General features: G+C 52.3%; 5 protein-coding genes across 5 annotated transcripts; 3 read left to right on the top strand and 2 right to left on the bottom strand.

Moving 5' to 3' along the window:
* Positions 1–2370: 2370 nt before the first annotated feature.
* Positions 2371–4536, top strand: MRS44_000207 (uncharacterized protein; the record flags this gene model as incomplete). The annotated part of the gene is made up of 3 exons (XM_046274192.2): positions 2371–2709; positions 2764–2952; positions 3808–4536. 3 exons carry the CDS (start codon positions 2371–2373, stop codon positions 4534–4536), a joined length of 1257 nt encoding a protein of 418 aa, XP_046129669.2.
* Positions 4537–4936: 400 nt separating this feature from the next.
* On the bottom strand, positions 4937–7261 carry MRS44_000206 (uncharacterized protein; the record flags this gene model as incomplete). The annotated part of the gene is made up of 4 exons (XM_065623937.1): positions 4937–6541; positions 6580–7075; positions 7129–7164; positions 7215–7261. 4 exons carry the CDS (start codon positions 7259–7261, stop codon positions 4937–4939), a joined length of 2184 nt encoding a protein of 727 aa, XP_065479678.1.
* Positions 7262–8098: 837 nt separating this feature from the next.
* Positions 8099–9682, bottom strand: MRS44_000205 (uncharacterized protein; the record flags this gene model as incomplete). Its single annotated transcript, XM_046274218.2, has 4 exons — positions 8099–8522; positions 8907–9079; positions 9145–9540; positions 9677–9682. 4 exons carry the CDS (start codon positions 9680–9682, stop codon positions 8099–8101), a joined length of 999 nt encoding a protein of 332 aa, XP_046129673.2.
* Positions 9683–10768: 1086 nt separating this feature from the next.
* Positions 10769–12127, top strand: MRS44_000204 (uncharacterized protein; the record flags this gene model as incomplete). Its single annotated transcript, XM_046274222.2, has 1 exon — positions 10769–12127. The coding sequence occupies one exon, from the start codon at positions 10769–10771 to the stop codon at positions 12125–12127; it is 1359 nt and encodes a 452-aa protein (XP_046129674.1).
* Positions 12128–14449: 2322 nt separating this feature from the next.
* MRS44_000203 (uncharacterized protein) lies at positions 14450–16189 on the top strand (the record flags this gene model as incomplete). Its single annotated transcript, XM_046274229.2, has 1 exon — positions 14450–16189. One exon carries the CDS (start codon positions 14450–14452, stop codon positions 16187–16189), a length of 1740 nt encoding a protein of 579 aa, XP_046129675.1.
* Positions 16190–16761: the final 572 nt, after the last annotated feature.

Here is a 16761-nt window from a genome sequence, read left to right as displayed (position 1 = left end):
GTGACAGACATCGAGAGGTTGCGGGGTGGTTTTGATTTGGGGATACCTCGTCAATATGTGGCGCCATGTTGGGGGTGAGAAGGAGGCGCTGCCTGCTCTCGCTTGGAGAGTTGATTGTGTGTAGTCGGGATATATCTTGGGTCATTATCGAACCGTCGGGTATTATTGAATTGACTGATGCTGTTTTGAAACTGGGATACGACTCAGGACCTTTGTTAGACCCAACTCAATGCGAGTAAGCTATGCTGCATGCAGTGCGTATCATGTAGATCATCAACAGTCCTCGGCAGTTTCCATTTCTCTCCGTTTTCTGGAATGCGGGGATGAGAATCGCCAAACCCTTGGGAGAACGATCCCCCGCAGGTTCTCTTCCTCAAGCTCGTCTCGTGATACAGACCTCCAAGTCTAGGGCACGTTGCATACGGCTGTTTACCCTTCCTGGTGGTGGACACCCGGTTGGTCGTGTAGAAGATCTTCATCATTCGTGCTTATCTAACCGGATGGATTCCTTGTCCCGGGACAAGACCTTGTGCATGTCTCGTTCCTCGCATAACCCATGTCGACTCGGGCACGCGGCATAAATTATTCGCATCAGTCTTGCCTAACCGCGTACTAACGCCGTACGACCAGGGGGAAAAGACGTCATAGGCTCTCTACTAATTGTTGTTGGCATTTTACTTCTGTCTCCGGGATAGGCTTCATGAAGCGCGGTGTCTGTCATTGAGATGGTAAGTGAAACACGTGAGGGGGATACGTTGTGGTGCAAAGAGATATTGTGCTAAGGCGTTGATCGCAACAAAGTACAGCCGATATTACCGTGATATATCGGAGGTTGGTGATAGCTTGATACTTGAGACATAGAAGTTGTCTGAGGATTGTTTAACGCGTCATGATTCATTTATAAGCATCACGATGGCACCTTGCATCAACTAAATCGAAGGAAACAAAAGCATATCAACCCCGTATGGACCTTGACGCTTTCGCGGCTGTTCGAGACATGTCCCATTTTTATCACTATATGGGTCTGGGTTGCCCAGGTAAACCTCAGCTCATCGACTGCTCTATCAAACAGTCCAACTTGTTGTACCTATATGCCCCAGTCTGCTCTCTCGATCGAAGCCAAATGCCCCGAGCCCCATCATCCGGACGATGAGTTCTGTGAGCCGTGACTAACCTGGTCTTCATCATCATCTGGGCCGCCTATTTCCTCGTCGTCCTCGTCGTCAATGAGCATGCTATCGAACGTGTGACCGACTTCCTTGTTCGAATGGGCTTGAGCAGGCTTGCTGGTCGATTCAGAGGACTTGGCCTCAGAAGGATTGGCTTTTTCTAACAAAACACCACCTGCGAAGGTATGTTAACAATGTACTCCCCATTGACCATGATAGAGCTTGTCCTTACCTTCCTTCAAGCGAGACAGGAAAGGGGTTTGAGGGTCTAGCTCACGGATGAAAGCCTCAAAGAGTAGCAAGACTCCTCTTCCCCTCTAGGACAAGAAAAAGAGATCCGCCCTTAGGCGAGACGAGTGTGAAAGCCCTTAGATCTAATCAAAGGCCTAGAGATGGAATGTATGAGAAGAAAAGGGGAGACGCCTCAAAGGTTCGTCATGTTATCAAAGGGCGAGAGGCGGGATGCGTGAGGTGAGAAGGTGAGGGGGATCGTGAAAAGGAGCATGGGAATGTTCTGGAGTCATCATCACGTGGGTGCGTGTGTTTGATGCTGTGATTCAGTGCCGCCAGCCATCAGTTTCGCTACGGCTCTCACCAAAGCACCCTTTTGGCTCGCTCTTTGTCCCGCGTATCTAAGCGGGAGGGAGGACCTAAACAAACACCAGCACCGCAATACGTTGCCAATCCGGGTATTGCCAATCTCCAACATCCCAAGCATGTCGACCAAAGAGGAGGAGGGGTGGCCGAATGCCGAACTCCAGGACCTCAAGGGCAGCCTCACGCACCTTTTGGCAGCTCCCAGGGCGCCTGTCCACCGACGTCGCCGCCCACAGAAACGTCAAGACCTCTCCAAGGACGAAGCCATAGAGGCAGCCAAGGACTATCTCCTGGTCGTCCTATAGTCTCCTCTCAACCGAGATTCGCCCTCGATGGCTCGGATCCCCCCAACCCCCTCTGTTTGCGCCTTTCACCAGGCCCTCGAGCGTTTGAGGAACCGTGAGACGACGCAAGAGCGAAGCCTCTCAACAGTGCATCTTAAGACGCCCATCCAAACACTCGCCGCTTCCCGACGTTGCCATCCGCCCTCGTTTCCCCGCCCAGCGCACGAACAAATCTTGAGCAATTCGGTCCCATTCGCCACCTCCCTTAATCCGACATTGTCTATTTCTCTACCTACGCGACGACATCAAAGACCGCCAGCATGGAGAGCAGCTCGCCTGCAGCCCCCAACGATCGGGACGCACACACCCAGCGGGCGAAGGCTGTCTTGGTCCCTGACGATGTTATGAAGATTGTTGCTTCCTACCTGCTCGCTGCTACCTACAAGGAATCCCTAGCAGCCGATCTTGCTCTTTTATGGTCCTTGTTTGAAGCGACTGGCAATGATAAGTATGCGGGGGCCATGATCCGTGAGATAGACAATGTCCGTCCGGGAGCCAAGTACGGCCCCCAGACTTCCACCAAGGGCGTGAAGGCGTTTTTCGACTTCGAGCATCAGCTCACCAAGGAAGAATCGGAGACTCTGATCCAGGAGGTCCAGGTATGTTTCGTATGGAGCAGTATTGCGACTTCTATGTACTGAATTGATTGCTAGAAAGTGAATTCAGGTCTGCGAGATCTTGATCCCGCTCTTGTCCAGGCCGTCCACGCAGCCCTGCACTCTCCAGCCGAAAACGAAACTGAAGGCGCCAGCAAGCTAGGAGATACTCTTCCCCGGGTTGCCCTCTGCTTCTTTCTCGACTGCTGCCTCAAAATGGCCATAGCATCCGACTTTTATGCTGAAGTAGTCCTTGAGAAAGTCAAAAAGATTCTGACTTCCTGTGGACCCTTCGTCAACAACTCGGGGCCTTGCACGTTGCCTTGATGGCAGGGCGCAACCGCACCATCGGACAACATGACTTGAAACTGATCGAGTCACTCGACAAGATTCTTCATCTCCTCGAGCGAGAACGTGAAAGGGGCGAATGAATGCGTGGGGAGGGTTTGCTGTTGGGCGCGTTCAAGCAGGGACAGAGATGAACTACCAAGGACAAAAGATAGCATGGGCAGGGACCTGCCGCAGAAGCCCAAGCATGGTGCTTGGACAGTGTCTAACCCAGGTGCATAGGTCCATTTAAAATCATTCTATGAAGCTCTGAGCAGTGTTTGATTCAATCCGGCGTGTGACCAGTTCGATCCATGAGAATTCATCTAGATTCCTCGAGACGTGACCCTTTGATCTATAGTTAAATTGAATTTGCCATTTGTCCCCTTTCAAAGTTTTTATTATATTTTATTTCACCTCTGTGACAGGGTGAGATAGGTGGTCTTTTTAAAGCGCGGTATCCATCATTGAGATGGCAAGTGAAAAACATAAGTACACAATGCGGCGCAAAGATATTATGCCAAGGCGTTAATCGCAACAAAGTACAGCCGATATGACCGTGATAAATCGGAGGTTAGTGATAGGTTAATGTCACTTCAATGAATCTGAACATCATAGTAAAATCCACTGGTCGATGAACCTTCGCTTCACCGTGGCCCTCCGATGAATCGGATCAGTATACCTCTCACCTTTTCATTATTGCAGAGGAGTTTGCTTCCTCGTAGCTTGAGGAGAGCATCCCTTGTCCAGGATCTGCAACACAATGCATGTCAGCATGCCCGTCTCTCAACAACGTCCAAAGATGGCAGGTCGCAACAGAAGACCTCCGTGACAGTTGAGCCGAAGGAGCCTTGCCAAGACGATCAATATAGCAAAAAATTCTCCTTCGGTGAAAGCTTCCTACAAGCGCTTGGTCAGGTTTATCAAGACACCAATGAAACACAGCTATCACCAAATCAACTGCAAGAGATCGAAACCGAAGCTATCAACATTATGAAAGAGGTTGGCGACCCTGGAGGCTCAATGTCTCGCACCATCAACTACGAGTTCATGGCATACATGGTAGCGCCATACCGCGTCCTCAAAGCCAGTGGCACTTCTTTGCACCAAATCCGTCGTCTCCTGGAAGAATCGCTCCAACGAACCTTGGCCTGGTCATCGCAAATAGTTCGCGAGCAGCTCGACTCTTCACCCGACGCATTTAAAAGCCTCGTGCAAGAGTCCAAGGACAAGGAACAGAACTTCTACCAGGAACCTGATTTCAGGCTTCGACGAGCTCGAGACGAGCCAGATTCTTACAGCTTGGAAGTACATCAATGCTGGTATATGGATACTCTGCAGCGTCTTGACGCGCGAGAGATTGGCCCGAGTTTCTGCTCCTTTGATAGGAGCTGGTACGATCCCATTGATCCTGGTCGACATGGCGTCAAGTTTACTAGGCCAAGCACTATCGCCGAGGGTGCTGATCGGTGCAGGTTCAACATCGATCGTGCAAAGAAATAGTAAAGCGATTCTATTGTTCGGGGTGTGTGGTGTGACTGCAAGGAGACTGGGAAGCGAGCTTATGTGTATGTGTATGTGTATGTGTATTGTGTAAGTTGTGTAGTTTCTGACATCTCCAACTCAGTTCATTTGGCTTTTTAGGTCTGGGAAAATCTGATCAAATATGGCTGCGCTAGGAAGGGATGCCATTGCTTCTTAAATTACTTTCCTTGTACAATAAGAACCTCCCTATTCCACATACCATCATCATCACAGAACCCAGGATCCCCAACTTCAATAGAACTCGACTGAATCAACAAGACCGAGATCGAATGCAGAGAAAAAGAAACAAGCAGTTGATATCATCTTTGAAACAAGCGCTTCATACCTGCCTCTATGTCTACCAATCCGAACCCCCTTTTTATGTTCCGTTCCTCCTGCGACCTCCCCTGGTACTCCTCTCCACGTGCCCCCTGAGCACCTTTCTCGTCTCCACCAGACTCCTCTTGTGCTTGCTCTTGGCCTTACCCATGGTCATAAAGATGTTCTTCTTGCGTTCCTTCTCCCTGTTGCTTGTACTCTTGCCCGAGGCCTGCAGCTTGGACTTGCGGATCGCCTGTGTGCTCTTGTGCTCGTCGCGGTCTGGCTTGCCTTCCTTGGCGAGAGCAACGCGCTCCTCCTTGGTCATCTTGCGCAGACGGGCGGGTGCCTCGATCTGCTCGGCCGTCAGACCGTCATCACGATGTCGCTGCTCCATCTCCTGGCGCTTCTTTCGGTTGCCCAATGCCTTGTCAAGGGCGGCGGATGTTCGAAGCTCCTGAAGCTTGGCCAGATCGGCGGGTGTGAGGATGGTTGTTGTCGCGAGCTTAGAGATGCGCTCAATCTCAGCCTCCTTCTCTTTCTTATCTTCGTCATCGTCCTCATCGTCCGAATCATCATCACCTGTCTTTTGCTTCTTCGATGCAGGCTCATCCTCCTCCTCATCCGAAGAGTGATGAACATCAATCCAGCCACCCGAGTCGCTGCTGTCATCCGAGTCAACCTCCCACTCATCAGACTTGAAGCCGTCGTCCTCTTCGTCCTCGTCGCTTCCAGCCTTCTCAGGAAGACCCTTGGCGACTCGCTTGCGGATCTTTTCCTCCTCCTTCCACTTCACCAGGAGCTCCAGGCCCTCGATACCACCAGCATCTTCCTCACCATACTTGCGCTGGGCCTGGATGCCAGCCTTGAGGTTGATGGTAGCGTCCTTGCCACGATCTCGCTTCTTCAGAAGCTCAGCACCGACTTCTCGGTAAAGCGAAAGAAGACCCTTGGCAGCCATCATGACACCCTTGTCCTTGCTCTTGCGGTACTGAACCAAATCTTGTAGTAGGGTTTCAGTCATGGCCAGGGGTTGTCGAGCACAGATTTCGCGAATCGAGTTGAGACCAGCGGCTGCGACCTCTGCGGCAGAGGCTTCCGAGACGAACTCGTTCGCAATCTTCTGAATAAGCGGCTCCAGGACATCGGGAGGCACCAGGTTGTGCACTGCTTGAGCCAAGGAGGCCAGGAGGGATGTGACAGACTGTTGTCGGGGAGTAAGGAACTTGATGAACCAGGAGTAGAGCGACACAATCGTGAGCTTGTGCAGACCAACGAGTCGTGTCACCAGCTGAGTGACTAATAGCTTCGTATCCAGGGACAGCTTTGCCTTGGTGTTTTGTAGGTGTTTCGAGAAGAGCTGCTCGGCAAAGGCCTGGGGGTCGTGGAGGAGGTGAAGAGCAGAGAAGTTGAGCGGATGAGGCTTGTCCTTCTTGCGCTCAGCACGCTTCACCTTGTCAACAGCCCTTTCGTAAGCCTTTTTCGCCTTCTTGGTCTTCTTGTTGATTCCTATTTGATGCCTGACCTGGCTGAGGTCGATATCTTCGTCACTGCTCTCGTCCTCAAGCTCTTCTCGCTCCTTGTCTCCGCCGAGGAAGAAGCGCGTCGCACCAACTACGACCTTCTCATTGTCGGACAAGCACGCTTCCTTCATAACATCGACGGGCTTTGAATCAGTCCAGAATTGCCGCTTCCACATCTCACGGGTGATCTTGATGGCCCAAATGGCTCGGGGGAGGATCGGTCGGCGGTGACGAGATTGTAGAGGACGGTCTGGATGGTACGGTTAAGAGGGTGGTTGATGGACTTGGTGTTGGAGTTTCGCAGATCGCTCAGAATCTTTTGGAACAACACCTCGCGCAGGGTCTTGCTCGGCGACGACACGAGAATCGGGAAGAGCGTGGTGAGGACGCTGGTCGAGTCGATAACCTCTTTCCGTCGGAGAAGCACCAAGCTTCCCACGATCTTTTCCCGCAGCTCAGGGTGCAGAATGACATGATGCTGAGTTAGAATGGCCTTGAGATCGTCGGCGAAAGTCGCCGTCTCTTCCTTGTAACAATCGGCGACGTGGGCGATCAGGTCGATAATGTTGTGAAAGGACTCGACCGAGTCGGCGGTTGCGGTCGCGGGGGACACGAGAAAGATCTCGCGCTGCGCCTCATACTGTTCCCATTGCTTCAGAAACTCCTCCTTGTACGATCTGGTATCTCGAGTCAGCGACAATGACCTTCTCACGGGAACTTGGTGACCGACTTGGGATCGCGACGGATCTTCTGCTGCAGACTCGCGCTGCGATTTGTTAGCCAAGAAACTGCGGAGAAGATACTTCTTCGACATACAAGTCAGCGTCGAGCTTCTCGAGGGCAGCGACCTTGCGTTTGACCATGGTGAAGTCGGGCGCAATGATTTGGTCGTTGCTGTTGTCTTGATGCAGCAGCCGCTCAGTGGGGGAACCTTTTGCAGGAAGAAATTTTGGGAATTTCCTGGCTGATAAGATAAGCATTTCTTGGCGCGGAATTTGGCCGCGATTTGAACGACTTCACCTCCAGTCTTGGATTCTTATAAAACAAGAGCACGCAATTAATCTGATTGAAATAAATTAGAAATGTATCCATTATCTTCCAAGTCTATGTCAATTTCTTCCCAAAAAATGTTGCAAAGAGATAATTGTTGGCGACATTTGACGAGATCCATTGAAGCCAAGCTTGACGTTCACTCAGACGAGACGCCAAAACATTCAAGAGGGTTACATAACTCCCCTCAAGAATGAGAATTAAATTTATATAAAATAATCAAGCATGAAGGAAATATTATAGAGTTTCTTTGCCTATCCTCATTATACTTTATTTAAGGGAGGATAAGCTAAAGAGTTTATTGTACTCTACTGGCGTCTCTTTTCCTCGACCAGGATGGCATTACAGGAATCACTTCCGGGAACTTGTGCAAGAAACGTCATTGTGGGCATCGATTCGATTGAGCTTTAGTAGACAACTCTAGAGCTTGTAAACAGGCCATGCCCCCTCATCCATCCATGAGTCCATCCATTTCACCTGATTCCACGCCCATTTCCCTCCCTCAAGTTGAACATCTTTCACCCAGTCCCAGGGCCATAATCCAGAAGATCAAGTTGAGGCGAGAATGCCGGATTGCCTTTCGAGATCTTAAATTGCAAGGGGCTTCTAGGTTGTTTAGATCTTCTGTGTTCGTCAGGAAGATGGTCATCTTAGAGAAGGACTGGGAGAGTGAACTGTACCTGGACGGTCTTCTCCATCAGAATGATGGTGTTTTCAGGATCCAGCTCCTCGATAGCATCTCTGAGTAGCGGTTCTACGTCGCGAGCGTTGTCCGGGCCTTGCTCGAAGTCGACCACAGTCTGGAGCCGGTCGTACAAAGCAGATAGGGCGGGCATCTCCTCCTTGATATGGTTGAGGGTGGCAGGTCGATGAGGGGCTGGATGCGCAGTAGCCTTGATTTCTTCTGGGCTTCTCATGGCATCTTCGGCGGAGAGACCGGCGCGTTTGCGAGCGCTGACGAGGCCCTTGTACATGGAGACCATGAGGTTCAGGAGGCCCTGCTCATCGGACTTGGCCCAGCCTCCCTGAAAACCAGGCATTTTCACTGATTTGGTGTTGAAGACTTGCTGTTTGCTATTCGGTTTGAGTGAGTCGAATGTTGAGAGAAGAGTCCATTATCATGGTAAAGGACGAGGCGATGTTTGACATCCTGTCGGTTGTATAACTAGCGACTACTGGAAACAATTAATTGAACATCAACAATGGGGCACTGAATAGGATATGGACAATGGAATATCAACAATAGAATATCACTGCATGTTGCCCCTCAATAGAATCAGGACGTGCATTAGCCCCGTTCACAGAGAAACTTCCCATCTAGGTATGCAAAGCAGAATGCGAAATAAACGATTGGCTCACATGGGAAAATATATCTTTTGCAAGGTGCCAGCTCTTCAACTTGTGTGCGCAATTGCACCCTTCTAATATTCAACCCCTACGCCCTCCTGTATCCTCTACAGAGACTTGCCCATGAACTTTCTCTTGGTGAAGCTCAGCCACCACTTGCTGGGCTTGGTCTCGTCCTCATCGTATACCCGGGCGAGTAACCGGACAGCCAGCTCCTGTCGGACCTGCGACAGGTACTGCTTCAGCTGCTCGGCCTCTTGCCTATCCCGAGGCGGCTCGTACATCTACGATAACACGTCAGCATTCCAACACCCGAGAACCGGAGCTCTTCTCCGCTCTTGCCACCCACCTGGTTAAGGGGCCATCCGGGGTCACCGGGAATGGCAAAGTTAAGGTCGAGAGCCAAGTTCATAACATCCTTCTGGGCATCACGCAGAGATGCCTGAGGTCGGATCTTGGTCAGGCAGTCGCTAATGAACCAGATGCCATAGACGAGCAGGCGGTCGGCGGGGCCCTGGATCTCAAAGTTACGGAAAAAGGTGTTTGCTCGGAAGAGGGCGATGACCTCGTCGAGGATATCGTAGCTCTCGCTGTCCGGGTCGGGCGACTCGTTGGCCGGGAGAGGCGGCGAGGGAATCGGGAGGGTGTAGGCAGGACCGCGGGTCTTGGTGCGGAGTGGAAGGAGGGGGAAGTTGCCGATTAGGCGGGGGACGTTTGGGTCGGAGTTGAAGACGGAGTTGTATGCCTAGAGGAGCCGCATGGTTAGCTTTGAGGTCGTGGGTTGATATCGCGGGATGCGGAGACAGGAGGCGGAGGAGACGGGATGGCGGTGCGCATTCGTATGGAAGCTTTGGGGAAGCAATGCGAGCTTAAAGACGTACGGGCATCTTGAACAGCAATGGAGCTAATACGCTCAGTAAATGGGAGCTGTTTCTTTACAAGTTACTCGAGTTGGCGCAAGTTGTAAGAATGCGCTTCGTCACTGGCGGGGCTGCATCAAGCTGCTTGCTTGCTCACGAAGCTGTCGTCAATGGTGTGGGGCCGAGAGGTTGGCGCAGCCAAGTTGATGCCTTACCGAGCTGCCAGCTCTGTCACTCGTCGGATCAGGCCACAAGTCACGATCGTGGCGCAGCTCATCCACCGCCACGTCTCCCAAGTCTTAGTCACACCTCGGGACCCATTTTGGATGGCTGCCTAGCACTTTTGCGATTTCTCACGTGCACCCGTGCCTCATTCGCGCCGAGTCTACCCGCGTAAAGCACGGTGGCGACGCGCTTTTCCCTCCCCCCGCGTGCACACACAATTTTTTTCTTACTGTACTCTGGTGTATTGGGTGGGTACCACGTTGGGCCAGCCTTGGATCGAGCAGGGAAAAACGTGAGACGCTTTTGATGCAGCCTATTTCAGGGCTTGTTCACGCTCCCACGAGAAAAGGCAGCGTGGCCCGCCCATCGCGATTTGAGTGTCATCGACTTTCTCTTTCCCTCACTTCTCTCCTCCCTCCCCTCGCCCTGCACTTTCTCCCGGCAGCAGAGGGAAATCACTGTCAGCCTTTGATTGCCTATTTTTGCACAATCTCTTTTCTTATTGGACGCCGCGCCCTTCGCCTCAATCCCCCTTTTTTGCTTTTTGTCACTGTTCGACAAGGGAGGCGCCCGTGCCAGCCGCTAGTGATAGCTTGTCACTGGATATAAACAGGGAATCACTTTACGGCGCGTCGGTCGCGGGCAGAGGAGGACAGAAAGATCTGGTTCAGGCAACCAAAAAGGAAAGAGTCATCAAAGTCAAGCCAAGGGGGCAAATAGTCACTGTCAATCGATGCTACCGTTTGAGTAAGTACGCGTCTCGCCCTTTCCTTTTACTTTCCCCAAGTGCACAACTACAAAGCCCGTTCGCGAACTCCGCTCACCCCGCGCCATAGTTCCCTCTTCGGCAACAGCAGCTTCGTACATCAGCTGCGCTTTTTGGTGGACATGGCGACCTCAGGATCCTCGACGTCGTCGTCATTTCTGTCGCGTAACGGCTCTTCTCCCGACTCGACGCCGTGCACGTCGCAAGCGCCTGTCGCAGCCGCGACCCCAAGGAAGAGGCGCCCGCATCGCATTTACCGACCGGCGAAGAACTCACTCTACGACATCTTGCACCAGCACTCCGGTACATCGCTATTTGTGCGCCCCATCTGCTGGACTGATCAACATGCGCGACTCCTCGGCGCACGATGGGAGGAACTGCCTCCATGCGATACACCTCAGCCTGTCGTGTCCCCAGGCACGCCACCCTCGCGAGGGCATCTGAGCCCATCCAACACCATCATCACGCTCAGCAACGCGCTCACGCAGATCCTTCTACCCGACTCGATGCATCCTATCCTCTCCTCCAACGCGGTCAAAACAGTTTTGATGACTTTGTGGCCTGAGGCCTTCAGCAAGCCGCATTATCTCCCTGAACTGCACCTTTGCTTTGGCGGTCGTGTCTACCGGGATGCTGTGCGCGCACAGATGATGTGGAATTTCCCCTCTGAGGAGTACAAGTCATCATACTCTTCTTTTAAATCAGTATCGACGCGACCTGCCGAATCTTTCAATATCTCGACACAGTCTAGTCCAACCCACAGTTCGGCCAATCTACCGATGATCTGCTATATCGGCAAGAGCCAACTCGCGTCGGTCCGGAGCAACCTTTTTCGCGTCGCATCAGGTCCCGGAAGATCATGGAACGAGCCTGTGTACCGTCTGCAGCAACTGAGGGCTCGCTTTCTCGTTCCGTCGAACTCCGATCATGACGCGCATTTCGTGGGCATCTTCCTCGGCATGGCGCAAAAGTACTTCTACCCTAGCCCCCCTATGACTGGCAGGAGAGACTCGCGACTGTCTCCTGGGCAAGGCATCCCGCCCTGCCCCAACTTCCGAGATCTCAAGTTGCGAATTCTCACCCACGACACGGACACTTCGGAGTTTATCGTTTACACGGGCTACGTGACAAAGGACTTTTTGGAAAAGTTCCACGATCCATTCAAGGCACCACCTGATGATGATGATGCCGAGGTTACAGGGATCAAGATCGAGTACACACGGGTTCCTATTTGGCCCATTCTAGGCCTACGAGAAAGACTTGGCAAGGCTTTGGGCCAAGATGTTGTCGGCGCTTTCAATCCTGATGAGATAGAGACTTGGGAGAAAGATCCGGAGAAGCAATCTGGCGGCAAGCGCAAACGGGAAGTCCTCTCGGAAGTCATTAACAGCAGCTTCGAGGATGATTCTGATGATGAACCAAACTTGGTTTCAAAGAAGCGCTGTCTGAGCGAGGGCACACCAGTGGGAGTGGTCATGTAAGATCAGGCTTTGACAACAGCACGGCGAGAGATGAATCATCCTCGGTTGGGTTTAACGGGAATATGGGGCATGGGCGGTACACTATGCATCGGGCGAAACGGTTTGCTTTACAACAAGACTATGCCTCACAGGCACTTGCATCGGTCGGCAACGGCGTGAGGAGAAGGCGGTCATTAGGTTACGAGCGTCACCATTGATTACAGGTTGGGTTATGACATGGTTATTACACGATCACGGAACGAACTGGTCCACGGATGGACGGATGGTATGGAATGTTCAAGACATGTAGATATTATGCTTCTCTGCCAATGTTTTTTGCAACACCTTATGGAGATGGATGGTCAAGGACCTTACGATGAATTCACGAACATATTGACATTAACACCTTGTGTGCCCGCTCCCTCGGCCCTTCGGTGTGACTCCGATTCCGTTGACCTAACCTGATATTGAGAAGCCAAGAGTAAAAGGGCGCAACAAATCACTTTCTGTCCTCCGCACCCATGTTAGTAGATGTTCAATAGTCCCATCCCCGCTTCTCGACTCGGCAAAGCGTTGTGATATCCATCACAACTAACTCCTTTGGACCGTTTTGACAGCTCTCCGTGTATAACTAGACTGTCTATTCGATTGACAACCACGTGTTTATTCTTCCTGAGCAGTTCCACTCAACCTCGGGATGCTCCCTCATCACACCCATTCTTTCTTACTCTGCGGAGATTTCTTACGAGTCCCCGATGTAAGCATCGGCAGCTTCATGGCGCCATATCCACACCCTCTTGACTTTCTCTGCAGGTGATGAAGTGGTTTCCAGTCAAGGATGCCATCGGACTGGCGGAATGAGTCGACTTCCGCGTTGCTGCGATGGGGAAAGAGGTTAGCGCTGCGGGGAATGAAGAGTGTCGATCGTGATGTTTAATGCGGTGACAGTCGCGACTGTTGCCTCTTTTGTGTTATTGATGGGTAGGTCGAAAGGAGATAATCGGATTTCGCTTTCGCTTTCATTCCCGTACAGGGGAGAGAGAGAGGATGGCACAGACCCAATACTACCGAATGCTGCGCTGTAGGTAAGGCTGAGGCAACTCTACGTATCTGTTCTACGAGGGCAACTTGCGTTATTTTTACCTGACATTGAAGGACAAGGTTCTTTTCCGCTACCGCTCGGTTGGTTCGGGACAAGGGTTGTCGAGTTTGACGGTTTACAACAACATTTCCATGAAACAAGATCTTCTTAGAGATTCTGATTTTTTCCAACACAAGTATATCTCGTGAGCTATTTCATCCTCTCTACAGCTTTAATCATAGTAATACCATTTCTCACAAGACTGCTGTGGATGCCCGGAGGTCAGTTGAGCTTCTCAGCACCCCGCCTTTCGGCTGCTGGTGTGGGTCTCCGGAGCCGGTGGTGGGTTGGGGAAGGAACCAGGGGCCGGGGTCCTGGTCGGCAGGTGCCCACTCCCTCCGTCCAACCCTTCCAATTCTCTTCCAACTTCGTCCCTCCCACCAACCTTTTCCAATGGAACCCTCTTGACCCTCCACCAACCAAATCACACTGCCGCGCGCCGACCAGGTGATCATCGGTCCTCCGCAGTCGCTCGTCGAGTGACGAGCTTCACCCACCCTCCATGAGTTCACGTCGACCTCACCAACTCAGCTCTCCACGTGCCCAAGATGCCTGCCCGTACATGCACCAGCTCCCAAAGGATTGAGCTCTTTAGAGCTCGTGCCTCGGCCGATTGTCAACTTGAAAGTTAAAAAGCTGTCTGGCAGCTGCTCTTTACTTTCATGTGCTCTCCCGCTCGGCGCCCAACCCCCGATCTACCCCGTGGGGAAGCGGGGACTCGACGGCATCTCATCGGCCTTGGACCTCGTTTTGGACTCGATGGCCCGTCCTAAGTCGTGATGGCTTCGCGCGGCCGCGGTAATGGCTTCCTGATTCGACAATTGAGCTGCGGAGACGCTCCGTGGAAATTGGACGATATGGCGGTGGAAGTTGAGGTTGTCTAGGGTTGAAGCTCCAAGATGTGGTGGAGCAATACGAAAGACGATTTTCAGGTGAAGACCGGGGAGAAATGGACTATCCAGGTACAGTCGTCGACGAGTTCAAATTGAGCTCGATTCCCTCCCTCGGGTTGTTCCACAGGGCCTCTGAGCTACCGGAAAGCATCGTCGCTTCATCGACCTCTTGCCTGTCAGCAGACTCATTCTGACCTGTCCTCGCGGCTGCTCCCTCAAGTAGTGCCGTGGCCGGTTTATCTTTCACTGCCTATTGTGCTCATCCCAAGTCCTGAGCTTTGGATTACCTCCCAAGCTTCAACCATCAGGATGAAGTTTCATAGCCTCTTCGGTTTCGGCCTCATCACTGGCAGCTTGGCCGCTCCGGCTGCTGTGCCTGTTCCCCACCCCGTTCCTCAGCCTGCTACTCCTGCCACTCTAGAGGAACGTGCCGCCAAGGTCACCGTTGCTGTTCCTTCCGGTACCGTCATCGGCTCCAGCTTGGGCAAGGTTGAGTCTTTCAGGGGCATCCCATTTGCGGACCCCCCTACTGGTTCTCTCCGTCTCAAACCCCCGAAGAAGCTGTCAAAACCCCTGGGCAATTTTGATGCCTCCGGTCTTGTTGGCCCATCATGCCCTCAGATGTTTATCTCTACTGGAGCTGAGGATGTCATCTCAAAGTTCCTCTCCGACTTTCTGAGCATCCCCTTCCTCCAGGTCGTTACCGGACAAGAGGATTGTCTCACCATGACTGTTCAACGGCCTGTGGGCACCAAGGCCGGGGACAAGCTGCCTGTTCTCTTTTGGATCTTTGGCGGCGGCTTTGAGCTCGGCTCCAGTGCCATGTATGATGGCACTAGCCTTCTGGGTACTGGCATTGACCAGAAGCAACCCTTTATTTTCGTTGCTGTCAACTATCGTGTTGCCGGATTTGGCTTCATGCCTGGTGCCGAGCTTGCCAATGAAGGCAGCACCAACCTGGGCTTGCTAGATCAGCGCATGGGACTCGAATGGGTTGCAGATAACATTGCGGCCTTTGGAGGTGACCCTGACAAGGTTACCATCTGGGGAGAGTCTGCTGGAGCAATTTCTGTGCTTGATCAGATGACTCTGTTCGGTGGTGATGCTGACTACAAGGGCAAGCCCCTTTTCCGTGGCGCCATCATGAACTCGGGCAGTGTCGTCCCGGCAGAGCCAGTGGACAGCCCCAAGGCTCAGGAGATTTTCGATACTGTTGTACAGAACGCCGGCTGCTCCAGTGCCTCCAACAGCCTCGACTGTCTTCGAGGTCTTCCCTATGACAAGTTTTTGGACGCCGCCAACTCCGTACCGGGACTCCTTTCGTATAACTCGCTGGCCCTCTCCTATCTTCCTCGTCCAGATGGACACGTGCTTCCCGATAGTCCCGAAGCGCTCATCGCGGCGGGGCGTTACCATGCGGTTCCCATGATCAACGGCGACCAAGAGGATGAGGGTACGCTATTTGCCCTTTTCCAGCCGAACCTCACCACGACGGAGAAGCTTGTCGACTACCTGCAAGAGTTCTACTTCGCTGCCGCCAGCAAGACGCAACTGACCAACCTCGTCAACTCCTATTCAAGCTCCATCACCGCAGGAAGCCCCTTCCGTACCGGCATCCTCAACGAGATCTTCCCAGGCTTCAAGCGACGTGCTGCTATCTTTGGTGATCTCGTCTTCACCCTTACCAGGCGTCTCTTCCTTCAGACTGCCACGGATACCAACCCAGATGTCCCTGCGTGGTCTTACCTAGCAAGCTACGACTACGGAACCCCCGTTCTGGGCACCTTGCACGGCTCGGATCTTCTCCAGGTCTTCTTTGGCATCCTGCCCAACAACGCCATGAGGAGCATCCGGACGTACTACTACAACTTTTTGTACAACCTTGACCCTAATGTTGGCGTTACAAAGTATGCCAACTGGCCCGAGTGGAAGGAGAGCAAGAAGCTCATGTGGTTCAAGTCTGCGAATGGAAATGACATTTTGAACGATGATTTTAGGCAAAACTCGTACAATTGGATTGCGAGCAATGTTGGCGTGTTGCGGGTTTGAGACATGATTGGGACTTGGGGATATGTCGACGTGCTTATCCCAGAAGTTAGGATACTCTTGATATGAAGTGATGAATGAATGAGCAGCGAATTGGATTATTTCACTCTCCCTGGACGTGTTTATGGTTGAGTGAATAGTTGAGGTGGATGTGATGTGTCGCCGCCCCATGGATGGACAAGGTTGTAAGTGAGTTCCTGTAACGCAGTGCCCTCTCATAGCTGAGTTAGCCTCATTCCGTTTCTAACGGTTGCTAATGAAACGCACTACGCCATATCCATCCTGTCTTAATCCCAGACCCATCTGCTCTTTATCGTCCCATGATGCACAGTGTAATAGCGCAGTCATGACACAATGCACACGGACCCCACCGTCTCGCTTGTCGCCGGCAACGCGGCTCTTGGGACCTCACGTTGACCCGAAAATTTCCAACGCCCGCGACATTTCGAACGATACGGGACGGGCAACTACAAAAGTGCCATCAATGGGGGTCCCCCAGTGACTAAGAGCACGGCGAACACGACAAGGAAGGATTTTCATCACCGAAGACCCCCCCTTCTCTCATCAAGAGTGAA

The sequence above is a fragment of the Fusarium solani genome (assembly GCF_023522795.1).
Source record: "Fusarium solani strain SB1 chromosome Unknown bctg00000000, whole genome shotgun sequence".
Lineage (NCBI taxonomy): Eukaryota > Fungi > Ascomycota > Sordariomycetes > Hypocreales > Nectriaceae > Fusarium > Fusarium solani.
This window is presented reverse-complemented; position numbering and strand designations above follow the sequence as displayed.